The sequence below is a fragment of the Cervus canadensis genome, chromosome 14 (genome assembly GCF_019320065.1).
Source record: "Cervus canadensis isolate Bull #8, Minnesota chromosome 14, ASM1932006v1, whole genome shotgun sequence".
Lineage (NCBI taxonomy): Eukaryota > Metazoa > Chordata > Mammalia > Artiodactyla > Cervidae > Cervus > Cervus canadensis.
Genome location: NC_057399.1, coordinates 30412452 through 30438498, shown reverse-complemented (window position 1 = coordinate 30438498; position 26047 = coordinate 30412452). Strand labels below are relative to the sequence as shown.

The 26047-nt window shown below is 42.1% G+C and overlaps 1 protein-coding gene across 1 annotated transcript in view; it reads right to left on the bottom strand.

The window, feature by feature from the left end:
• Positions 1-7588: 7588 nt before the first annotated feature.
• Positions 7589-26047, bottom strand: part of VLDLR (very low density lipoprotein receptor) — a 30984-nt gene continuing 12525 nt past the window's right edge. The window contains exons 2-18 of the mRNA XM_043486811.1: positions 25829-25948; positions 21855-21977; positions 20334-20456; positions 18314-18685; positions 18089-18211; positions 17876-17998; positions 17314-17433; positions 17084-17209; positions 16425-16596; positions 15365-15583; positions 13801-13919; positions 13096-13235; positions 12621-12762; positions 11627-11773; positions 10192-10272; positions 9166-9335; positions 7589-8253 (exon numbers count right to left, since the gene is read on the bottom strand). Coding sequence (XP_043342746.1) covers positions 8218-8253; positions 9166-9335; positions 10192-10272; positions 11627-11773; positions 12621-12762; positions 13096-13235; positions 13801-13919; positions 15365-15583; positions 16425-16596; positions 17084-17209; positions 17314-17433; positions 17876-17998; positions 18089-18211; positions 18314-18685; positions 20334-20456; positions 21855-21977; positions 25829-25948 — 2456 coding nt within the window. The 3' untranslated portion in view covers positions 7589-8217. The remainder of the gene's footprint in view (positions 8254-9165; positions 9336-10191; positions 10273-11626; positions 11774-12620; positions 12763-13095; positions 13236-13800; positions 13920-15364; positions 15584-16424; positions 16597-17083; positions 17210-17313; positions 17434-17875; positions 17999-18088; positions 18212-18313; positions 18686-20333; positions 20457-21854; positions 21978-25828; positions 25949-26047) is intronic.

Sequence of the window (26047 nt, the reverse complement as noted above, 5' to 3'; positions counted from 1 at the left end):
TTCCTGAATGCGGGGACCAAGTATTATAACACATTCTCCCCTCCAGGGAGGCGGCTTGTGCACATACCCTGCACCCCCACCCTGCCTTCACCAGCTGCATGTGGACTAGAGCTTTCTTCCATCCCCACCAGACTTGCCCAAGCCATGGCCATCTACCTGTCTACTGCCATAGTCTCCTAACTTATCTCCCTGCTTCCACCCCTGCCTCCCTGCAGCCTATTCTCAACAAAGCAACCAGCATGATCCTTTTAAAATGGGATGTACCTCCACTGCCTCCAAACTCTCTCAAGCTGGCCCATCACTTGAAATCCCAAATCTCCTCCACAGCCTTTGAAGTCTATATTGCTTGGTTTTTGCTGCTCCCTTCTCCCCTCTCTTTCTGTCTTGGTCACCTCTACCTACTTGGCCATCTTGCTTTATCATAGATGAAACAAGAAGGCTTCTGCCTCAGGACTTTTGCAGTGTCCTCAATGGACTGCTCCCTCGCTTCCATCAGGTTCTCTGCGCAAGTCACCTCCTTGGAAGGCTTCCTTGCCTGCTGTCTCTAAAATAGCTCATTCTTTCATTCTCTAATCCCCTGCTCTGTTTTGTTTTTCTCTGGAGTTCTTATCACTACCTGACTTATTAACATCTGTCCTATTCCTGGCTTCCAGTTAGAAAGCACCATGAACGACGGGGCTTTTGCTTGTCTTGTTCTCCACTGGTTCCCCAGAATCCAAAATAAAGCTTGGCACATAGGTAGCATTGAACAAATAAATGAAATAAGGACAAATGAAGAGAGAAAAAGAGAGAGAGAGAGAGAGAGAGAGTGTGTGTGTGTGTGTGTGTGTGTATTTGTGTGTAGAGGTATCTTTTGAAAAATTTGGTTCACATACATCCTTCCTCATTTTCATTAAAAGTTCCAGAACTTGTATTTCCCCCAAACTCATGATCAATTGGTTGTTGTTCAGCCACTCAGTCATGTCCAACTCTTTGCAACCCCATGAACTTCATCATGCCAGGCTTCCCTGTCCTTCACTATCTTTTGGAGTTTGCTCAAATTCATGTCCAATGAGTTGGTGATGGTATCTAACCATCTCATCCTCTGACGCCCCCTTCTCCTTTTGCCTTCAGTCTTTTGAGCATTAGGGTATTTTCCAGTGAGTTGGATGTTCACATTAGATGCCAAAGTATGGAAGCTTCAGCATCAGTCCTTCTAATGAACATTCAGGGTTGATTTTCTTTAAGAATGACTGGTTTGATCTTGGTGTCCAAGGAACTCTCAAGAGTCTTCTCTAGCACCACAGTTTGAAAGTATCAGTTCTTTGGTGCTCAGCCTTCTCTCTGGTCCAGCTCTCACATCCGTACTTGATTACTGGAAAAAACAGCTTTGACTAAACAGACCTTTGTTGGCCAAGTGATGGCTCTCCTTTTAAATACACTCTCTAGGTTTGTCATAGCTTTTCCCCCATGGATCAAGTGTGTTTTAATTTTGTGGCTGGAATATCTGATGATCAATTTAGGATATGCCAATTATAAAGTTCTAGAACCTTTCAGAAACTGTCACTGTAGGTCCCCTGAAGCCAGTGAAGGAATGTCTGTTTTTATCTAATTATCTAAAATTATCCTCCAGCATTTATAAGCCCTTTTTGGGAAATCACAGGACTCATTGTTTGGGGTCAGGTAAAAAGGCAAATTTGCTTATAAAGAATTATTCTCAGTCTAACTTTCACTTGTAAATTGGGTGAATTTAAGAAAACATAAATGACAATGGGTTTAAACCATACTCTGCCCTCAATCAACCAGTAGGCAAGAAATACCTCTAAATAAGAGCCTAGAGCATTAATTAAATATTCAAACCTGCAATTTGGTGTTCTTCCACATTTTTCAGATTTCCGGCCCATCACATTAGCTTAGCATGATAAATCCAAAGATCAAGCTAATTTCACCTTCTGGAGTGGTACAAAGTTTAATATCTTCTTCCCCCACTGGTTAAACAGACTTCTGTGTATAACCAGTGAACTTGAATTAGTCATTTTGGCTCTTTAATCAGCAGAAGGTCACACATATGAGGGTTTCTGCAGAGCTCATAGGTACAACACCATTAATCTTGATTTCTTGGAGTGGAAAAGATCTCCAAAGGCTAGAATTTCAAGGGGAGACCTCAGAGGGAACACTTGCATATGGGGTTAGTATGAGTGCAGACCAAAATCAGATCTCCAAACAGACACAAGTGAAGAATTTTAACTTTACTTTGAAAAAAAATGAATTATGATTTTTTGGGGGGAAATAAATTACAATTTTTTTTGGCATTGGAAGGGAAATAAGCAGCTGTTATTTGAGTACAGCATTTTATAAACGTTGCCTCTTTGCCTTAGGAAGACTCGGCAAGTAGGGGTTAGGATTTTTTTTTTTTTTTTAGGGGTTAGGATTTTAAGAGAAGGACACAAGTTTGGGTCATAAGCAACTTACCCGTGACCGAAGTTAGTCTAGTGGAGTAGGAAACAACCAAATTTACATTTCTCTCACTGCAAAGCTGGTATTCATTCAACACTTCATTCATTAAGTGAATCTTAAGTTCATTAAGGACTCTCTGTTGAGCTTTTAAAGATTTTTTTTTTTTCTTTTTTTGCTGTACTGCACAGCATGTGGAGCTTCCCTGGTGGTTCAGATGGTAAAGCGTCTGCCTGCGGTGCAGGAGACCTGGGTTCAATCCATGGGTCAGGAAGATACCCTGGAGAAGGAAATGGCAACCCACTCCAGTACTCTTCCCTGAAAAATTCCGTGGATGGAGAAGCCTGGTAGTCTACAGTCCATGGGGTCACAAGGAGTCAGACATGACCGCACAACTTCACTTCACTTACAGCATGTGGGATCTTAGTTCCCTAACCAGAGATCACCCCCCTGCATTGGAAGTACAGAGTTTTAACCACTGAACCACCAGGGAAGTCCCTTAGAGACTTTTTTTTTTAATTACAGTTTCTCTTTCCCTCAATTTCCTTATTTTCTTCTTACTACTGCCTGTGCCAGTTTCAAGGTTTAGCACCCAATATCAGTCAAACATTCAGGAGCCATTGCTTGGAAAGTTTCAGATGGATTATCTATCTCTAAGGCTCACAAAAAATTTAGCCTTATCATAAATGAGTTTCAACACAGACCGCTTAAGAGTTGATGAGCACAAAGTATCAAAATGATTTTTCTTGCTTGTCAAGGCCTGTCTTGTCCAGTCACCCTGGGGCTTCCTCCCTTCAGGGCCTGTTCTCTGTCATCCAGAGGGATGAAGCTCTGACCCAACATTCCTTGGTAATAGTGGCTTTGATTTTCATTTCTCTCATGAGAGGTGGAGAGGTGGGGTTTGAGAGGGTGTAATATTGGCTGCCTGTGGTGAGACACTAAATTGACTTCTAAGTATGGCAGAAATGGGGCGTCTCTTATTCTTTCAACTTGATGTATCCAGATCTGGTTCCCAGAAAGGGGAGACTGAGCCATCTTCAGTTGAGGAAAGGAGAAAGATTTGGGTAAAAACTTTTGGAAAATTTCTTTAGAAAAAGGAAAGGCTCATAACAATTTGGGTTTCCCTGGTGGCTCAGTGGGAAAGAGTCCACCTACCAATGCAGGAGACGTTGGCTCCATCCCTGATCCAGGAAGATCCCTTGGAGAATGAAATAGCAACCCACTCTAGTATTCTTTCTTGCCTGGGAAATCTCATAGACAGAGGAGCCTGGTGGGCTACAGTCCAGGGGTTCACAAAGACTTGGATATGACTTAGTGACTAAAAAACAATGACACAACAATTCTCTCAAAAATAAACTTTATTTAAGTTACATGTAGTTTATTAATAAAAGAAATATTTATCTACAGGTCAGCAGGATGGGATATGTTCCAACATGTGCCTCTAGAATTCTGAAGATCCTGAGCATGATAACTGGTTGTATGCTCTGAACTCCTGAGGCCTTACATACTCTTAAGTCATATTTTGGTATCAAGTGACATTTTTAAAAAACAAGAGAGTTTTGTCAAAGCCAGTCATTTCATTTGAAGAATTCTTTCCCCTCTGTGCATGTGTGAAATATGAGCAATGCTCAGGTCTCATGGGTAGATTCCAGAATACCTAAGACCCAGGGTTAGTATTGCATCATCAATCCATGGACTCAAGTCAGAGTTCTTTCTGTCTTCTTGGGCAGGTAGCTCCTTATGAGAACCTCAATATTTAAGATATATTGTGTTCCAGTTTGTTTTCCCCAATGTCTTCATACACAGAAATGATGTAGCATGTTTATAAATTCCTTTTGGGGACTCTTCATCTTTCACCTTGTAATCCAGTGATCTACTCTACTTCCCATGGCCAAGGAAACTAATTCTGGAACTTTTAGCATCTTGTAGGCCTGGCACTGAACAAACATTTATTCTGTGCCGACCTGACATGGAGGTGCTAGTGTCATACCCTCCTCGTGCTGCCATTTTGGAAGTCAGTCACTGTGGGTGTCTGAGAAACCGCGGACGCATCCAAGGTCATTAGTAAAGGAAACTCAGCAAACACACGATGTGACATTCAATTTAACCTTCACACAGCACTGCCTCTTTGTCTGAGAGGAGTGCCAGTAAGCACACAGGGTTTGGAGTCACCCATTATTTGCCAGCTCAGTTTTCATATCTACAAAATGGAGATAATACTTATCTATTCAGGTTGTTGTGAAGATCAACTGTTATGTTTTCCTGAACTCCCACAATTTAGGTCCATTTAAACTGAGGGCCCCAAATGAGTGATAAAGACTAACAGGTTGTATTCCTCATTCTTGGATAGAAATTGTTATAGCAAAAGTACAGATGTGTTTTAAGAGCTGCCCCACCATTAAAAGCAAGAATTCCAACTTCTATTGGGTTCAAAATAATAAACTAATTCCCAAGGTAAGAATTCTAGGAAATTACTCCAGTTAGACTGCATGACACAGGCGCATATCCCCCTCAGAATCTTCTGCTTCGGCATGAGAATAGCTAAAAGGTAGTCTTCAATTTAGGTCTTCCGTTTTCTAAGTGTTAACTGAAGAGTCAGTTCCCTATATCTTTGCTATTTAAAGCCTGTCTTCTCATGTTTTTAGAAAGGTTATCAGATTTCCAAAGATATAAGGAACAGAAGCAAGTGTCAAAGTTGAAGTCTCCAGTATTTTGCCTTGTGTTCATCAAGAATAGAACACCAGAGGCTTAGAAATGATACCAAGACTTTAAAATAGCTATAAGAATGTTTTAAGAGCTGATTGAACAACTAGGGATATTTCTTACCAAACGGATAGCTTGCAAAGGCCATTTAAAAATTTGGAATCAAAACCTTGACTGAATTTCTTTACCAGAGGCCACAGGTCTGTTTATCATCAGTCTTCGTAGCAGTTGGTAAAGTCTCTAGAGGGCTTCCTTTCTGTGACTTGCATGACAGGCTCATTTAACTTCAAACATCCTTCTTTAGTGTCTGCTAAGCTTCATACTTTACCTCTTAATTAATTCTCATTTCCCACATTAAACTCTAGAGACATAGCAAATTTATGCCAATAGGTTTTACATTGGAGTCTTAAAAGTTCTTGTGTGGCTCCCGATGCACAAGACTCTAGTCTCCCATGAACTATTACTTCATGCTGAATTGATTAGCCATGTAACTGTTCTAATTTCCATAGAAATATCTAGTTACCACATTTCTTCAAGTGAGTTTGTACCTCTTAAGGTAGAGTTTCTGTCCTTGGCTACTTCTGTAGAGGACAAGGTGAAAGAATGAAATGCTATAGACTCTTTGAAGGTTGGAAATTGGGATCTAAAACCTGGAAGTGCTACCAGGGACTGGAATCCAGGAGATGATAGAGGATCTGCTTGGGTTTATTCTTAAAATCTATGACTTTGGGCTTTATAGTGGACAAATACTGTATACTGAGAGGGATTGGCGGCAGGAGGAGAAGGGGACAACAGAGGATGAGATGGCTGGATGGCATCACTGACTCAATGGACATGAGTTTGGGTAGGCTCCAAGAGTGGTGATGGACAGGGAGGCCTGGAGTGCTGTGATTGATGGGGTCACAAAGAGTCAGACACAACTGAGCGACTGAACTGAACTGAACTGAATACTGTATAATCCTTGTAATGGGGGGGAAACACTGCTGTCTTTAAGCTTCCAAGGAAGGAATTCTGTTTTGCTCTAAATGAATAAACCTATCAGTGGGTTTTATACAAGAACAAGGTTAAAGTCCCAGTCAACCAAATGGCCTTTAGAGTTTACATAGGACGAATGCTCACCTACTTATAGAACAGACGCTTCAGACACCTCACAGGAGCAGGCCACATCCTGTTTAGTGTAATGACTACTTGCAGATGAAGCAACAGGTGGCATGCAGAGACTCCTACCTTTACAACTTCATCCTTCTCCTCTGTATGCCTGACCTCCACACCCTCACAAAAAAAGGTCCACACCAGAATTCACTCTCATCTATTTGCCTGGCATCACAAGAGGGTATCTATTAAACAAGATGACAGAAGCACCTTCTTCATCTAAGAGTATTGGTCTCTTTACCTAAGCCACAAGCCAAATGACAACTGTCTTTTTTACATTCCATATGCAAGTGGACTCTGACTCATCCACTGATCCATTTAGCTATTCAAAAATATCTTCTCTTCATCCTTTGGCTACTGCACTGATCAATCTGCAAAGACTGCTGCTCCTTCTGCAGTGGACCGTCACCTTGCTTTGGACTTGGAGCATCTTCCCAGGGTTAAAGCTTTATTTCTTCCCTTGCTTGTTGGCTTCCTGAGGTTTAAGAGAAAGAAATGGCCCATCTGATGGAAATCTTACACCAGTTGTCTGCTACTTTTTCTTCTACCCAGTGTCCTTTTCTACTCTTCATATTCAACGTTTTGAAAATTGTCCATAGGATGAATTCATTCTATGCCAGCAAGCCTGACAGATTAGATCACCTTATAGATTCTCCATGAAGTCACTTTAAAATAGTGGTTTTCAAATATTAGTTTACATCAGAATCACCTGAAGGGTTTCTGAAAACACATATTCATGGACCTTTCTCTCAGAGCTTTTGATTGAGCAGGTCCAGAGTAGGGCCTAAGAATGTGCGTGTTTAACAAGTTCCTAGATGACGCAGATGCGAAACTTAACCCCACTGAGAACCACTGCTTGAGACTGTTCAAGAATGGCACTACCTGTTACCTCCCTAGCTGTCTTCAGGGTCGATGGTCTAGGTGTATAGAAGAAGAAAGTCCTTACCCATGCATTGGAAGGCACTTTTCCTTGAATGATACATAATTTTAGGACATGGAAATCTGAGACAAGTACAGAAAGGAGAATTAATAGAAATCTTTAGCATACGTTACTGGATCAGGAAACTAATTGGAGTAGGAAATTTCCTCAAAGGGTTGTACGTACTGGCTAAACGAGCTTCTTTTACCAAATAAGAAATATTTGGGGAGGCAAATATTAAGTACTTAGTTGTAAGAGAAACAAGCCATATTATAGGCTTCATCATACAATGTCAAGATCTAGAGCTCACATATTTAGTTAGAACACCTGATACTACTCAGGCTGTTTACGGAAGTTCATCCTAGAGGAATAGGCACAAACCATGGTTAAGCTGCTTGGTTTAATTTTTTTTTTAGCACTTGAAAAAAAAAATGTACAGTAGTTTGAACACTTAGTCTTTGCAAACCTCCATTGAGGTCAAAGATTTCATTCATACGTACAAAATTAGTTTACAAATTTTTTTTTTGGCAATTTCACCTTAGTAACCCGTTTTATCCTATTGCCATTGTCCCAACCATTGAAAAAGTTTACAATAATTTACATAGAAATATTTTCAAAGTGCTTAAGAATAGTGATTGTTCTCTGGGATATTTACAGATGGCCTATACAATGTATGTACAGGTGGTATACACTATAGCACAAGTTTCGTTGCTGGAATATGGCTTTCGAGGGAAAGTGCATATTTGGCCAGAGGTGGCAATACTGTCTAGAAATTCAAGGGTTACAGATACTTTTGGTAACCACATCCAAAACTGAAGGAGAATGTGGATGGGAATATTTACAAAAGTAATATAAAAATGATTAAGTATACAAGCTTGATCCACGCAAAGATATCTTGATGTTCTTCCAGATGGGAGGAAGAAAGAGGCTTCAGCTGCTGGCTTGGTTACCATTCCGAAGTGGGGGGTTTCACTGGTTCAGACCTCAAAGGTCGTGACTTGTCTCAGAAGTCAGGCTAGATCATCATCTGTGCTTACAACTGATATCTGTGGAACAGAAAAAGCATGGAGTGAGTTTGGTGATTCCTTTGTTGGTAGCAAGTTCATTTTCTAAAGCAAACCTTGTTTTTGAGTTGTTCATTCAGAGACCAAAGGTGCCCAGAAGGGAAGCCAGACCTCAAACTGTACTGAGTTGCATCACGAATGCATTTTAACTTGAATTCAACTATATTTATTGGGTAGAGAGAGAAAATAGCGTGACTGATTCTGCCTATTCTCCTGAATGACCTTAGATTGTGGATAAAAATGTGAAAAGACACACATGTGGCATGAACTGACCACCACTCTTGCTTCACCAGAGCTCTGCTCTTGTTTTGTTCAGACTGTTCCAAACGTGAAGGCTAAACACTCCATGTTGGTTTCAACTGAAGATCAAGTGACTGACTCCAGTGTTGAAAGGAAAGATAGCTCTATGAAGTGGGATAGGTGATTTTCAAGCATTTGGTCATTTTGGCTAAATGAACCTTGCTCAATACACTGACTTTAAGTCAACCACCCTATAGGTGCCTGCTTTAAGTTCAAAAAGGAGATCTTTGGTTCATGCTAATATTTACATGTAGCTTCCATAACCCAAAATATCTTAAATTGTACAATGATGTCCTTAAGTTGACTTGTCATTCTGTTCAGGGCAGACAATTGTCAACTGACTTAAATTCTAACAGGCTAGACTGTCTAATCTTCAGGGAGTAAATGAAGTAGCGGGTTGACCAAAAAGTTTGTTTGGGTTTTTTGATAATAGCTTATGAAAAACCCAAACAAACATTTTGACCAACCCAATATTTGGTGACTCCATGGTTCTAATGGCTCTTTCCAGCCCAGGGAATCATAGTTTGTGTTGTGGCCTCCTTTCTAAAACGTCTGACTGCAAGTCATGTACATAAAGACACAGAGCTGACTTACTGCTGGGTACGTGTGTCCAACAGAAGCACTGTGTCTACCAATGTCTATTGATAGGTCCTCTTCAGTGGTCTTCAAGTACACAGGATTGTCAAAGTTCATGCTTTTCATGTTCTTATGTTGCCAATTCCGCCACATCAAGTAGCCACCTACTGCTGCCATTGCTAAGAGCACTGAAAAAAAGTTAGAAGGTGACTAAGCAAGGTCTGGTCTCAAAACATACAAAAAAGGAGGATGCTAAAGAATCCATGATTGTTAACATTAATAAAATCTTCATGTTTTAGGAAGCTGGGATGACTAGAAATTAGAATATAAATGGTGTGAGAGCTTAAAACAAGGTCGGACCAGAGGTTGTGTTGTTCTATAGACTCTGATGCATAGCTCCTGGGCAGTTGTGGAGTCCTTGGCTCCTCCCCAGGCTGATCGAGTTCAAATTTCAGAAGCTTCTGGAGAGTTCTTCAGATGGTCCTCTTGGTGAGTTAGCTAAGCTTGGAATCCCATAATTTAAGATAAAGAGACCACTGTAGCATAGTACCTTACATTTCACATGCCCTAGATAGTGTTAGAGGTTCTTCTCCCTGGGCTTGAAAAGGCTTAACTATCTTTAATGTACCTTCTATAACTCCTCAAGAAATCGTTTTAAGAACTCATGTATCTCCTCTGTATGAAGCATTATACATATTTCAAAGGGGAGGAGAAAAGTGCTCTTCACTGGAAGGGACTTATTATGAAAGGGGATAAAGCCAGACAAACAACTCTGAAGTAGAAAGCAGTGAGCACCTTGTACATAACAACTGCACATTCATGCCTGCCAGCTGCAGTGCTAAGGACACTACTGCAGAGAAGGTGATGGACTCTTAGAGAAGGTGATGGAGCATGCAGCTTGGGGAAGGGGCAAGGGTGCTTCAGTATCCAGAGTGCTGTGACAGAACAAGGAGCTACGGGAAGGGGCATCTCTAGACGAACTAGAAACAGCCATCCAGTATCTATGAAGTTCCTTGGATCCAGATGTGTGGGGAATGTACTTACAGAGGGGAAGGATGGCCCAGGCAGCAGAAGTCCCTTTAGGGGGAACACTGACCTCCGATACTGCTGTGGTCACATTGATCCCTAGAGGGGAATAAAGGGAATCAGTTTAGAAGGATCTGAATTCAGACTTAGAAATTCACCCACCTGGTAGAGAGCCTCATGCCCTCTTGCATCCACCACTGCTGCTCTGTATCTACTCCAATTGTATTCCAAGAACAACTGGTCTAGAAGTATTTGTGAGTCTCATGTTATAATAGCCATTTCACAAACAGCTCTCTCACAGATGTCTTACTAAGTCAGGTCAGGCTAAGAGCTGTAGGTTCTAAGTCTTTGGAATCTAAATACAGGTTACCAGTTAGGGGCAGAACGAGGAGTTAAAGGCTGCATTAATGATGTAAGGGACAGGTACAAAGAGTGTGGCTGTTAGTTGAGATTAACTGTTTGCAGTACTGAACCCAATACCTCCAGGAACTAGTCCACTAGTTGGAGAAATTTCTGCTGTGTTGGTATCTTTTGTCTCATTGTAATTCACAGTAGTTGCAGTACCTGAATTATAAAACCAAGAACCTGGTTAATGCCAAGGTTCCAGAGTGGCTAGCTCTTTAGTCCAGACAAGCCATGCAGTGGGTTATTTTAACACTGGGAAATTAACAAACCACTGCTGAATCAAGTTGCATGGGGGATGTGTCAAAACTAAGGGAAACCTCAGCAAAACCACAGATACACAAGTCTTTGGGCATAACTGTAAGCACTGGGAATTTGACAATTCAAAAAGATATACAGCCACACTTAATGACCTCTCTAAGCAAAGTCCCAGGCTCCTGGAAGTTGCAAGAAATGCTCTGAAAACCATATTACCAGGCATACTAGTCTCACTGTCAAATTGTTTTGTAATTGCTTTCTCAGTAAACTGAGCTTGTCCCTGCAGGGACTCAGTATCATGCTAATAAAAACCTCACATTATGAGATCCTAATTCACAACATGTAAGTTTTAATTTGCCACTTAGTCAAAAGCTAAGAACAAGAGACCAAGATGCAAGTTTCATTTAAGTATGAGTTTAAGATAATGTCACCCACTGTGACCAGAAGTTTTCCTGGAACCCTGGCATTCTTTAAGCCTCATTTCAGACATCTTTCTCTGGAGGACAATGTTAAGACTTTAAGAATCTGCAAGTTGGCTGGGTCAGTGCTGTTATGGGACTAATTCGTACAAATCGGTATAGTCACCTGTAAACTCATCTTATGTGAGTTGGAAGTTCATCCTCAAGGAATGACATGAACTCTTGGTGTGCAATGGTAGCAGATATGTTCTCTAATTTATTCAAAGAGTGAGTTAAAACAGAATTCTTAAAATCCAGGCTAGTTTTTATAGCTAGTGTTTTATCCTATTGCCTGTTGTAGGTCCTGCTTATGGTTGAAAAGGAAAAAGCCTTACTTTGGCACTCTCGGCCATTGTCCTCTAGATTGTATCCATTGGGACAGGAACAGGTGTATTTGGGAGAGTGGTCATTAATCTGTGGGGCTGGCAGGCAGAGGTATTCACATCCTCCATTCTCCACATCTTCTTCACACCAGTTTTTACCTATTCAGAAAGAAAAGTCTTTTCAAAATGGGTCTTCCAGTACCTGCTATACATAAAGCTTGGTTCTAGATGCTGAAGACAATGTCTTCAAGTCCTTGTCTCTAAGTATTGCTCTGTCAACCCCTAAAGTTTAGCCAATACTTATGAAGGATAAATAGTAGGAGTACAGGCAGCATGCTCTAAGGACACACAGAGCCAGAGAAACTTCTTGGAAGTAGGAAAAGAGTTATGCTGTACACAGATGTATGGAGAGAGGAGGTGGGGAAAGGAGGTGAGTGAGCAGACCTGGCTTCACTATCGGTCCAAAGCTTACAGCAAAGGCTCACAGGAAGGAGAGGAAGCATGCTCTTCTGGCTTTGTCTCACTCCCATAGAATGGGAGGAACCCAGCCACGGGGAGGCCTAGAGGTTTCATTTAGATAGAACCAGTCATGTATTCTGAGCAGGAGACCACATGACCAGATGTGTTTCAGCATCTATACAATTCCATACAAGAGGTGTCATGGTGGAGAGAGAGGGAAAGGTGATGGCATAAAAGCTACTTTGGAGGCTTAGTTCAATAGTTGTAGCAAGAAGGAATGAATGCCAAGGGAGATGGAAGGGATTGATATAAAAGTCAGGAGGCTGACAGTTGGGAGGGAAACTAAAAGCTGAAGTTCTGAAGCTCTTTGACCTGTAAGTCAGACTATACTGAGCACCAGGTCTGAAGGGTTGGAGGGAGGGTCCAGTGGGGGGAAATTTCCATCGTGGAGCAAGCTGAGTTGCTAGGGAGCTGCTGATACCCAGAGGGCACTGTGCCAGGCTGCTGCCCTGAAAGTAGCCAGAGGGGCTCTGCTTCCCCACGATACCTGATGGTTGTACAAGTTCGTGATAGACAATGATGTCCTGGGCATCATTAAGGTTGTTAACTAGAGTGGCCAGCTCCAAGCCAGTGAATTTATTGGCACCATAGACTGCTTCATTTTCCCCATCTATCCAGTAGACACGATCCTAAAACAGAACCCCCAAATTAGTATGTACATGTAGGATCAACATGAGTCAGTCTCTAAAGTCATTATTATTTACTGCCAATTTAATGGATCAAATTTACTTAAGGCTGGGTTGGGACGTCAGATGTAAAACTCTAAGAGAAGCAAGTTCAGGTTCTTAAAATGCTCTGAGGAATCAGTATGTCGATTGCCCAGGTTTTAGGTGATGGCCCAGGTTTAGGTTTAGGTTTCTCAAGTCATGCCCCTCCATCCTTCCCTCCTTCCCCTATTCTTTCTCTCCAAGCTGTTACAGTAACTCAGAGGTATATGCTTAAATGTGAGACACACATCTTACCTCAAATATTGTGAGTGCCAGGGGATGAGCTAGGAATTCCAGAGACTTCAGGACTATCCTGCGATCTTGGCCATTCAAGTCCACACTGGATAACATGTGCAATTTGGAATCCAGCCAATAGAGGCGGCCCTTTATAAGGTCTGGTAGGGAAAGAATGGTCAGAAGTCAGAACTGGTCTGCTTCCATTTAAAATATCTAAGGAATCCAGTACTCTGCTTTCACTGTTCCTCCTCTAGCAGGGGTTCTTAACAGGGTCCCCCAAATCTTGTGAAACAGCATGCAGAATCTGCACCCACATACATCTGGGGGGACTCAAGGGGTACCTGAGATTGTCAAAGTAACTGACTCAAGTGTTAGTGACATAGAAGTATTAAAAGAGGCCAGCATTTTGTTCTTCTCCCCTTAGGAGCCAGAAGTACCCAGAAATTCAGGAAATGTAAGGCACCTAGGTCATGAGTGTTTATGATGAGAGTTCACCTAACTCATGTCACAGATTAGCCCCAGATGGATAGAAAAGCTAGTAATTATGGAGCAAGTGATTTGTTAAGTCCACCATTCCACTTACACTGTTTGGTTCTTCTCATCACAAATCCCTGCTTAAGAAGGAACCTTAGAGTTGTCTGCTATAGTCTAGCATTCACTATAGAGATCAGTAAAACTGTGCAGATGGTTGAATTGTGGTTGGGGAGGGAAGAACACACATACCAAGTGTAATTCCATTAGGCCACTGGATGTCCGCTGTCACCAGCGCCCGTCTGTCAAACCCATTCATTCCTGCTTTTTCAATTTTAGCTGGTTCACCCCAGTCTGACCAGTAAACAAAGCTGGGAAGAATTAAATTAGAAATCAGCTTCAGCGGTTTAGAAGGAATAAAGCTGTAGCTTGAGACATACATGTTCAAAGAGTAAATGGGAAACTCTAGAGTATCAATTGTACCACTTAAGGGTCAAAGTTATGCTCTGGGTAAACAAAAGTTAACACTCTGGATCGACAAGCTCATTATTAACTATATTAAACTATGTAAGTCTGACATTAAACTTCAGCCCAAAGTCACAGGTTATATATTTCCTTTATGAAAGGCCAATGCTTCCAAGAGAGTAAAAGACGAGTATCTGGTAAGTTTTATAGACACCCAGGGCTGGGCTGTGTTCTAGTGAGGTTTCAGGGGAGTCAACTGTGATTACTACAGGCTTGGTCAAACTGCTAATAGCTGCTTTCCTATATTATTTAGGGGCAATTTGGAGGAAGTCCTCAGTGAAATGTTTCTAGAGAGGTGTATTTATTTTCATTGGACTTTCAGACAACTTGCACACTTAGATGAAAGCCTAGAGATAACATGGTTACCAAAATCCTCACAACTCATGTGACTACTTAGGTTGGATCATTCAGAACTAACCTGATAAAAGTGTTCAGACAAAAATTAAATCACTTGCATTTAGAAATGAGCCTATCTATGAAGCAGAAACAGACTCACAGACATAGAGACAGACTTATGGTTGCCAAGAGGGACGTGAGGGAGAGGGGAGGGATGGATTGGGAGTTTGGGATTAGCAGATACAAATATTATATATAGAATGGATAAACAAAAAGGTCCCACTGTATAGCACAGGGAACTATATTTAATATCTTGTGATAAACCATAAGGGAAAATAATATGAAAAAGAATGTGTGTGTATATGTGTGTGTGTGTGTGTATATGTATATATTTATATATCTCCATATATATATATTTCCAGGCAAGAATACTGGAGTGGGTTGCCATTACTTTCTCTAGGAGATCTTCTCAACCCAGGGATTGAACCCAGGTCTCCTGCATTGCAGATTCTTTACCGTCTGAGCCACAAGGGAAGCCCTATATATATACATACATACACACACACACATATATATATATATACATATAGCTGAATCACTTTGCTAAAAAGTAGAAATTAACCCATCGTAAATCAACTATACTTCAGTGTAAAAAATGCACAGAAGCTAGGTGGGTGTAAGGGTTTAGATACAGCTTTCAATATATCTCAAATCAGAATTGTTGTTTCCTTCATGTGAACTAGCAGTCATCTGCTCAGGGAGGGCCTGTCCTATAGATGAGTCCATTCCCGGCTTGCTCAACTATGGCACCACTGATATCTTGTACTAGATAATTCTTTGTTGTAGGGAGCTGTTAAATCTTGGGATTTCAGTACTATTTTAGGCACAAGGAAAGCTCCTGACCTACACAGATAGCATCTGAAAGTCTATGTGATGAAAAACACAGAATACAAACCCAGACAACGGGTCCACAGCTATGGAGGCAGGTTCTCGCAAGTCAGAGTTAAACAGGAACTTCCTCTTGGTTCCGTCTAGGGTAGCTACTGAAATAGTCTTAGAAGCCGCGTCAGTCCAGTAGATGGTCTTGTACACCCAATCAACAGCAATGGCTGCAGGATTATAGACATTGTCGATCATTTTAACATGTCTACCAACTTTGTCATCAATTGAGGCACTGAAACAGAATAGGTCACAAGAAATTTAAGAGTTTGACACCATCGGAGCCTGGAGAATGGACTTTCTGCTCAAAAAATGGTCAACTACTTTGTTCAGAATGAACTCTAGTAACCCCATAGTTCAACACTCAAATTATGTAACCACGCTGCTTACCAATTCCAAATTACTAACACTGTAGGTGATCTTGTTGTTGGTCTGCATTCTACTTGCAAGAACACCATACTCTTAAGTGAAGCTACTTGCTTCAGTAACTATCATCTGAGTTTCTACAGTTCCCAATAAGAAAAAGCTACCACTACCATTCTAATTGTAGCAACTATGAACTAACTCAACTAACTGGAAAAAAAAAAAAGGGAGAACATCAGAGAAATTAAGATGTTACCTGTTATAATCTTATAACTGTAGCCATCTTTTATTTTACAGGTGATTGTTAGTTTCAAATGAGGAACTGATAGTAATTTAATAATTAAAGAATCAGTGTTTAGATGTAATGTGTATGTGTGCTAAGTTGCTCCAGTTGTGTCTGACTCTTTGTGACCCTATGGACTGTAGCCTACCAGGTTCCTCTGTCCATGGGATTCTCCAGGCAAGAATACTGGAGTGGGTTGCCATGCCCTCTGGGGGATCTTCCCAACTTAGGAACTGAAACTGCATTACAAGTCTCCTGCATTGGCAGGTGGGTTGTTTACCACTAGTGCCACCTGGGAAGCCCCTTAGATTTAACATTCCTGACATTCAATGCTAGACTGAAACTAGAGATGAGGGAAATTCCTCCAAACCTTCAAAAGGCCAGTGACAATGACTTAGACCAAGACACCAAGAATGGAACTGTAAGTTACCTGAAGATGGCTTTTTGGCTTAGATCAGCCCAGAATAGTTTCTGAGCGGCAATGTCAGCATCGAGAGCCACAGTGTTTCTCAGCTGTTCAACTAGTTGGATATATTCTTTCCTCTCCAAGCCAATCTTCCTGATGTCTCGTCTATTGGTGAAGATCAGACTTGGCTCTTTGCCTGAAAGACAGGAGTCAGGTTAATTTAGTTTTGCTGAAAGAAGACAAGGTCCTTCCAAGTTACTTTCTCCCAGTAGAGGAGCACTTAAAAAGTGAGGGCACTGCTGAACACTTCAGGAGTGCTCTTGCCAAAGTCCATGCCCCTGGGCCTGCAAGTGCTTCCTACTGTTTAAGAAGGCAATCCTCGGGTCACAGCATTCAACAAAACAGGGCAGCTGATGAGTAAGTTACTTATTTGAATTGCACTCAAGTTTTGGAAGCAGAGAATAAGCAGGTATTCATGATACATATGTAAAAGGAATTGACCGAGACAGGCATCTGGGGCAATGATTTGCTATCTAACATATGCAACTGCACTGTGAATTTACTAGCATTGCTCTCAAGTACTATTTTTCATATTTCATTAGGCTGTTGTAGTCACTGGCTGTACCTTTCATGAGCACTTGCTCATAAAGGTACTAGAGCAACACCAGTCCAAGTCCATTTACCTACTGCCTTGCACACGCCCGTGGCGAGATCCATTTGATAGCCACGACTACATTCACACTTGTAACCGCCTTTTAAGTTGATACAAATTTGACTGCAGATTCCTGGATTTTGGCATTCATCAATATCTAGGAGGGAAATTAGAATTAGTCTTGCTATTCCTAGATGACCTACAGAGATCTTCTAATCTTTCCCATCACCCCCCGGGCTCAGGCTCTGTTCTTCAACTCACCTCCGCAGGTTTTCCTATCTATGAGTTCAAACCCAGCTGCACAGTCACATTCATAGCCTATAACTAGGTCTTTGCAGATATGGGAGCATCCGCCATTATTAACCAAGCATTCATTTACATCTGAAATAAAAAGGTAGTAGAGTTACTCAATACTCAAATTAATATTTGATTTATTAACATTTAAAATCCAGGCTATTTGTGATAACTTGTCTAGATAGTCTAGTCAAACCCGTGATTTTTCAAGATCTAATAATGTGCCTTGCAGATATACATCTCAGCCTGTATTGGGGGAATAGTAAACCCAATCTCTTGGCAAGTTAACAGCTGGTTAAGCAGTATTTAATCAAGGTTCTCTATTGCTGATTGGTTATCGTTAAGGGGGTGAAACTATGAACTACTTTGTCAGCACTTTTAAGTCATAACATTTCACTTTTAAGCCCAGCAACTGAACCTAGTTCATTAAAGTAGTTTACCCAGGCATTAGGCAGGCTCCAAACCGCATGAGCTCCGCTGGGTCTACCTAACCTGCCCGGCTCTGCGCTCGCGCAACCCCTCTACTCACGGCATTCTTTCAGGGGCTCGTCACTCCAATCCCTGCAGTCTTGCTTCTGGTCGCACACTTTACTGATATCAATGCATTCCCCACTTCTGCACTTGAACTTCCCGGGACCCAAGCACTGGTTGACTGCAAACCGGGACGCAGAAGAGTGATGCCATCAGTGGGTCTGATCAGAGCAATCCTTGGACGAACAACCCATAGCCCGGGGACACCTACCGTTCTTGCAGTTGACTTCATCAGAACCGTCCACGCAGTCTCGGATGCCGTTACATTGCCTGCTGCCATGGATGCAGCTGCCGTCCTCACACTCAAACTGGTCAGGTCGGCAGGTTCGGGAAGCTACAGGGGGAGAGAATGGCATGGGGTGAAGTCAGCCGAAGTGTCCCTGGTGGATACCTGGGTGAGAGCTGAGCATGCCACACTGACAGGAAAGTGACTTACGACAGTTGACCTCATCACTGCCGTCCTTGCAGTCGGGATCCCCGTCGCATCGCCACTTCTTGTGGATGCACTCGCCAGAGCCACATTGGATCTCGCTGGCCGGGCACCTGGTGTGGATCACTGGCTGGCGGCCGCACTGCTCCAGGGACTCATCCGACTGGTCCGAGCAGTCTGCGTCATCGTCGCACACCCAGCTGATGGGGATGCAGGAGGAGGTGCTGCACTGGAACTCGTGGGGCCCGCAGGTTGGTGGGGCGCAGTCCAGCTCGTCGCTGCCATCACTGCAGTCATCCTGGCCATTGCACATGAAATTCCTGGAGATGCAGCGGCCACTGGAGCAGGTGAACTCATCAGAGCTACACGTTATGTTGCCTATTGAGAGAGAAGATGTCCCATTGAAAACTCATCAGGACTTCTCCTTTCAAGTCTCTTGTCCCCAAATCTAACATGGATCATGAACCCCAGCTTTTTCACCTAACTTAAAAGCGAAAGTTGGATTATATCAATACTTCCCAGAACACCTGGAAACAGCCTTAACATGTAAAACAGGCAAGGACATTTGAAGAGGAACAGAAATGAAGGAATGAAAAAGTAGATGAAGACTAGAAATTCATTTGGGATGAGAAGCATCTTAAAGGGACAGCAATTAATAACTTAAACTGTCACAAGAGACCTCATTGGGAAAGGTGGACATGAGTTCTCTTTAAATGGTTACACTGCTCATCAGGCCAGGCCACATCCTGAGCTGAGATGATCAGGCCTCAGGTACATGAGCAAACATGCACTCCTAATAAGCATTGTGACACCATCACCAAAAAGAAGCCTCCATGTATTGTACCACCATACACGGTTCCTTCTCTTTTGGTCCTTCCAATCAGGATTAGGAGTAACAGGTCTTAAATATTTTCAAGTTTCAGAAAGTCACTTCTGGGGCTAGAACTGCAATCTAGCAGCCAGGTGTGCTAATAATGATAAGCTAGTCAGTTCATACTTTGACTCAAATTCCTGCCAAATTAATAAAGGTCAAAATTTGGTGGTAATTGGGGTGGAGACCACGACTCTCTTGGGAAGCAAAGTCTAGATTGAAGAGGGAAACACTTGGCAGCTCCATGGCTTACCAGTACATAAGCTCAGTTCTAGGATTCAATGCCAAAACTCATTGGACTAGGTGCAATGGTAATGACCTTGGGATGTGACTTCTACATGCAAGACTGGTGTTTCAACCACAAGTGCCCTCAACTCATTGTACACTTACTGCATCAGGAGGCCTATGCCTGTCAGGCTCAGCAGTTGTGGTTTTAAAGGCCCTATAAAAAGGTGGACGCTTGAAAGAACATTCAACACAATGTCTGTTCAACCTAAAGATTTTCCCAGGGCCTCACCTTTAACATGGAGCATTTTATTACATGTTTTCCAAGAGCAGAAACATGAAAGGCTAGGAAACAGAGTTAGTTTTTACAGGTAGGGACTGTGATAGGAGACAAAAGTACCACCAGTTGGCTAGAGTTTTCTTTGGGTATCGCTAGCAAGGCATTAATTTGTCCTTCTGTGCCAGTTTAGCTTTTGGAAAAGTTAAAAGAGAATATAGTTTGGGGGCTGAGGAATGCTTGTGTGAGACTCAAGTAATTTGTGCCACTAGGCAGATCCAGTTTCAACCTGGGGGTGTGTTTGCTGGCTTTAGTCTCCTTGTTTGATGGAGCCCAAGTGAGGAAGGCCCACGAGCTGCTGTCCTAACTGAGACAAGAGTGCACACAATCACTGCTTCACTGAGCCACCCCTACATGGAAGTGCCTTGGAGGACTTACCTTCTTATTTCTATTTGCCTAGAAGAACCAGCCAAGCAAGCAATGGTCAGTTACATGCACACACCTCTCTGAGTTTGAGGGCAGTTAGGAAAGACAAGGAGTTGAGCAGATAGTGAAGTCACTAGAAAGCAAGTCAAGTCAACTGCACCTTCACGCCCACCCTTCTTGGAGCAAGAGGGTCTTTGGGTTAAGCCACTCAACACTGATCTTCTTACCACAGTTTTCTTCATCTTCTCCACTGTCACAATCATTTTCACCATCACACCGCCAGGACACAGGGATACATTGAGTGGAGCGGGCGCCACAGCTGATTTCATTTGTGCGGCATGTTCTCATATCTGTTGATGACATACAGTCTCAAAAGAGCCTCCGAACTCATCAGCCCCAAGCTGCTGCTCCTGTGCTGCCTGGAAGTGGTGACATCTGTGACTCAGTGGCCGGGCACACAGCTGAAATTCGACTGACTAGCTGGAGCTTGGGCAGATCTTCCGTCGGCTCCACTGCTGGGGAGCCAGGCCAGCCTAGACTACCTGGCAGTTCACCCGAGAGCCCTGACCGTGCTATTCCGTCAAGGTTCTGTGGCGTGTGCACTCCTGGCTTTTGTTTTGTTTGGCATGGTTGGGTTTCTTGGCTGGCCTGCTCCTTGACCATTATGTATTTGCTGGGTATCAAGTGACACACCCAGATATTGGCAACTAATGCCAACTTCATTAAAAGTCAGATGGTCTAATACCTATGAAGTCTTCTTTTGCCTGAATTTCTTCACAGGCCTCCTTCAGATTGACATCTTGTGAAGTAGGGGCACCCTCTAATTCTTGACTTTGCAGGGCCATCCCCCACTAAAACTTGGAGCTGGATCTTTATGGAACCCGTCTTCACCTAAGCTACCTCACCTCCTTTGGTCAGTGCTCTTATTACTCACCTTACTTCTTGCCTGGAAAACTGCAATTAACACACATCTCTTCCTTTTTGCTTAATTTTCCCTTGTAATCTTATATTCCAGACCTAAACTTTGTTCATATTAGACTTCCACTTTTAGCACTTTAACAGGCCTCTACTACCTTAGAAGGAACATGAAAACTTTCTTCACCAGGACATGCAAATAATTCTAATTTATCTATCCCACATCATCTTCCTCTATGATCTCATAGACTTTCTCCTGAATGTGAAGCCTAAGGACACATGTGTAGTTGCATACCTATGAAGTTTCTCTTATATAAGAACAAGTTGTAAACTCCCTACTTAAGTAACTTTAGGTTACATGTTTCTTAAAATCACTCATATCATCCTGTTTCTAGTCACCTTACCCCTTCAGCAGTAGATTTTTTTCTCATAACATGAGAAACTCTGCATCTAAAAGCTTATACTTGGCACACAGGGGACCCTCACATCTTGACTTAGCTTCCAGGACCAGAGTACCATCTGCTCAGAGTCATTATCATCGAACATTTGAAATCTATGCACCTAGTCAAGGAGTTCTTAAATCTTCTGGCTTCAGTCTTAAATGTTCAATAGTGAAGCTACCCAAGAGAATGTCAGTCTTGTTAAGATTAGGGAGAACATTCTTTAATGTTATTCAAGATTGACTGATAGTGATCTAACTGACCTTGGAGTCAACTGGCCTAACTTTAAAGAAGGGCAAGGAAAACTAAGCAAGTTTTAGAGTATACAATACTTAGAGCTATGAGACATGGAACAGCTTGGGAAAGTTCGAGTCCAAAGCGAGTCACACTCACGGCACTGTTCTGGGCTTTCATCAGAACCATCTTCACAGTCGGGATCCCCGTCACACTGCCATCGATTAGGAACACACTGGCCATTGTTGCATACAAAGTCAGACTCGGCGCACGTCTTCTTCACTACAGAAGTGGATTTGCAGGGTTAAAGTTGAAGTCACTCACTCCCAAGAGCCCTACATTCCCACTAGGGGTACAACTGCATTTGAGAGGCTTTACTCTAAAAATAAAGCTAAGTCAATTAGCAATTAACTGCTAATATCCAGCAGGACCTTAGAAAAATCTTTTTTTCCCTCCTTTACCCCTAGAGGAGGAAGGTGATCACTGGAGAGACCTGGAGGACACTGAGGTCAAGGGATCCCTTCCAATGAACTTCTTGCCCATTTTATAATGTTGAGGTTGAGTAATAAGTTCATTCTTTTCATGCATTTCTTCCAAGTCATTTAAGTGCTTCATAAGTTTAACAAACATTTCATCTTACGACTGGCTCACAGTATAACTGTTTTAGGCGCACCTTGTAACAACACATGGGTTAAGCATAGAGACAGAAGGCCAAGCTCCAGTACCGAATACTGTCACCCTTACAGGTCTACTGGGGCAGAGGAACCCACTGGATAAGAAATAGAGGAAGCGCAAATCTGAGTGTAAGAGAAGTTGTATTTTGCAACCGAAAGGTGGGCTCACATCAACCAGCTAAAAGTCACTGAACTTACTATGGAAGCTGCCAGTCCTCATAACTGACTACTAGAGTTAAGCAGCCTGAGAAAAGGTATCAGTTCTGCTACTAATTCTTACTAGGGCAGGCTTTTCTCCTTAACTAGGGTGACTATGTAATTTGTCCAAATTGACACAGTCTCAGTAGAAAGAGGGTACTCTTATTTTTTAAGGAAGATAAGCGTCATTCCAGGACTGTGCTAAGCCAAGCAGGCAGCTTGGTCATCCTTCCCATGAGGAACTCCCTGCCCAGCGAGTAAGAAGAGTCTTGACAAGGAACCACATAGGACATTCCAAGAGCATCCTTCTTAGGTTATATTCTTCTTTGCCCCTGTGCCTATACTTTCTACTTGAATTTCCAGTTTAAGTCATTCTTTAACAAATATTCTGAATGGAAAATCAGCTAAAAGTCAACAATTTATTGAAAATATGAAAGAGGCCACTTCAAGTCAGGGGTTTCAGCCAGGTACAACTCTCAATTCAGAGTGCCCTAAACCAGACGGCTACTCTGGGTTAGCCTCAGATATTGTTAATGGGGTGACCTCCTAGGCAGTGCAGTGGTGAGGAATCCGCCTGCCAATGCAGGAGACACAGGAAACGCAGGTTAAATCCCTGGGTCAGAAAGATCCCCCAGAGAAGCCAATGGCAACCCACTTCAGTATTCTTGCCTGGAAAATCCCACAGACAGAGGAGCGTGGCAGGCTATAGTCCACAGGGTCACAAAGAGCTGGACACAATTGAGTAATGAGCATTGTTAATGGAGGGACAGGATTATAGTCAACTTCTAGAACTCAAGATGGGATGATCAATTATGATGATCTGAAAAGGATTATTTATATCCTAAAATTGTGTAGCCAAGGGAACAAGAAAGGCCATATTACTTTTCACACCTGCTTCTAAAATCAATGAAATGCTCAAACCCCAGTGTTCATGGTTTAGGTGATATCCAAGGCCCATCTTCTCCTGAGCCTGCAGAAAGATGCCAGAGGGTCTCGGTTACTGTAATTCACCCTGTGATACTCTTCAGAAGTTGCGAAAGAGAGAGTAGGGAATGGTTATAAAGAGCCCTCATGAATTTACAAAGTATAAGATGTTATAGGGATAGGAAAGATTGGTTGTATTACAAAGTGAACAAGAGACACATAGGGTGAGTAGATTGCTAGGGTTTCTCTCTCTCCATTCTGAACACAGACTGGGGGAGTAAAGATGGGCTATTTGAACTGGGCCTTGAGAGATGTATAGAAATTTAGATGTGTCATGGGGAAAGAACTACTAGTTCCATACTGAGGGTATCCGAGTTACTGATTTATCAGGTCAGCCTAACACCTGTAGAAGAATGAGTTACTGGGACTCATAGAACATGGCTTGTAGAATCCAAGTTGAAGTTGACTAAATATGCTAGTTGACATGCTTGAAAGAAAAAGCCCTGCTGAAGTTGTAACCAAGTTCAACATCAAGAGGTTGGACAGGAACAATAGGAAGTGGCTTTAAAAGTGTTAAGTAATTGTGTAGCCTTTCATGGCGGAACATCTCCAAAGAAGCATTCACAGCTTTCCGAGCAAAGCTCCTACTTTCCTTCTCTACTCTCATACCTGGAAGACAGAGACAAATTATGGCCAAGAATATGTTTCCTTTCTCCCATTTTGTGTGATCTAGATTGTATGTACATCTACCTCCTTATCTCTTCCAAATCTTCCTGTGATGTAGCTAGAACTGATTGACATGGAGACTATTTTAGGAAAAGCCAGTGATGACCCCTACAATGACTCAGGTTAGTTTCTACTGAGGTAGTCAGATGGTAAAGTAAGACTTCAAAACTTCCAAACATGGAGATAATAATTACTAAGAACACAAAAGGGTTTTGCCAAATACATAGTTTAGCATAGAAGAAGAACTGCTACTTACAGCAAAAGCACAGTTGACAAGAGTGAGGTCCTTTAGTGAGAAAACTAGTGAAAGAATTATATTATCCAGGTAACACAGAAAGCACATGGAGCTCACTATCTTGTAGAGTAGATTAAGATCTTAGTGTTGGAATGCAAAGATGTAGACATATCACATAGAACTATTCTTGGTCCTGAGACTAGAGATAAGCTTCTTTCTTGAGATTGCAGAATGGACTTACTCTGCTTCCAAATGAAGCTAATTTACATATTGGCATGCAGGCATCCACGATACTGCTCTGAGAGCTGAAGCACAGGACAGCCTGCCAGGATGTTTATACTACAGAATTTTAGTAATGATGCATGAAGAAGTAGGCAAGGGCCTAACAAGATAGCAGTTGATGAAAACTACACTTAGCTTCTATTTTTCTTCTGTATTTTTAATTTGTATAGCAGATCTCTTTGGGAAACGTCTTTTAAAAGGTAAAAGACAATGTTAACACTGACATTCATGAACAACCTTGTTTCAGCAATTTAATGACATGGAACAAAGGGATCATAAAGCAAACTTCAGCTTGTATTCAAGGTCCCTAAATGCCATCATGACATGTAGTTCACAGCTGTCCCAGCTTAACGAGAGGTGACACCAATTGCAAAATCAGTCATTTCTCACAATAATCTTTTAATAGATGCTGATCGATTGGTATAATGGCATATGCCTGTTTTCTTGGGTAAGAGAATGTTTTCCATCCCATCTAATGCTTTAAAATTAGCATCTCTGGAGAAAAGGAACTGTAAAAGAATCCTTATCTGATCTTTGATCTGGGCTGCCTTATGAGTTACTGGGACTCATAGAACATGGCTTGTAGAATCCAAATTGAAGTTGACTAAATAGGCTAGTCGATTACACTTAGCAACTAAATATGCTAGTTGAAGTTGACTAAATATGACAGGAATTAATCTCTGAAACTGTAAGGGATTTCTTACTGTCCATGGCTTGCTTTTTGGGGGGTCAAAACTATTTGAGAATTAAAAAAAAGTCTTTTCTAAGCAATCTTCTGCCTCTATTCCTGGTCCTCCCCTCCCTTTCCCTAGCTTCCTACACCAAAAGTTTGCCTGATCTAAGATCAACCAGGTCCTTTCATTTGAAAGGAATTCCACTTTATCTTCATACTCAGGTCAATAACCTCACACACTCAGTTGTATTCCTCCTAGACCAGAAAGTATAGAATCTTTGGACTCTGGTTCAAAGCAGTTCTTAGGAGTGGACTCAGAATCTTGACACATTTGTAGACGCAAAAATAACGTTGTCCTCTTTCAGTAAAATGCCCAAGTCCCAGCGAGGAGACAGGCGAGACTTTCCGGCTCTTTACTCACCGCAGTTCTTCTCATCACTGCCATCAGCGCAGTCCTCATCCCCATCACACTTCCACAGCAGCGTGATACATCGGCCATTTGTGCACTGGAACTGCGAGGCTTCACATTTGGCTTTTCTTCCTAAAAGCAGGAGGGAACACTTAGCTAAGCTGGGACACCTGGATGGGAAGTTAGAGATGCTAGTTACCTGAAACCCATGGACAGGCGTCCTCTCAGAGG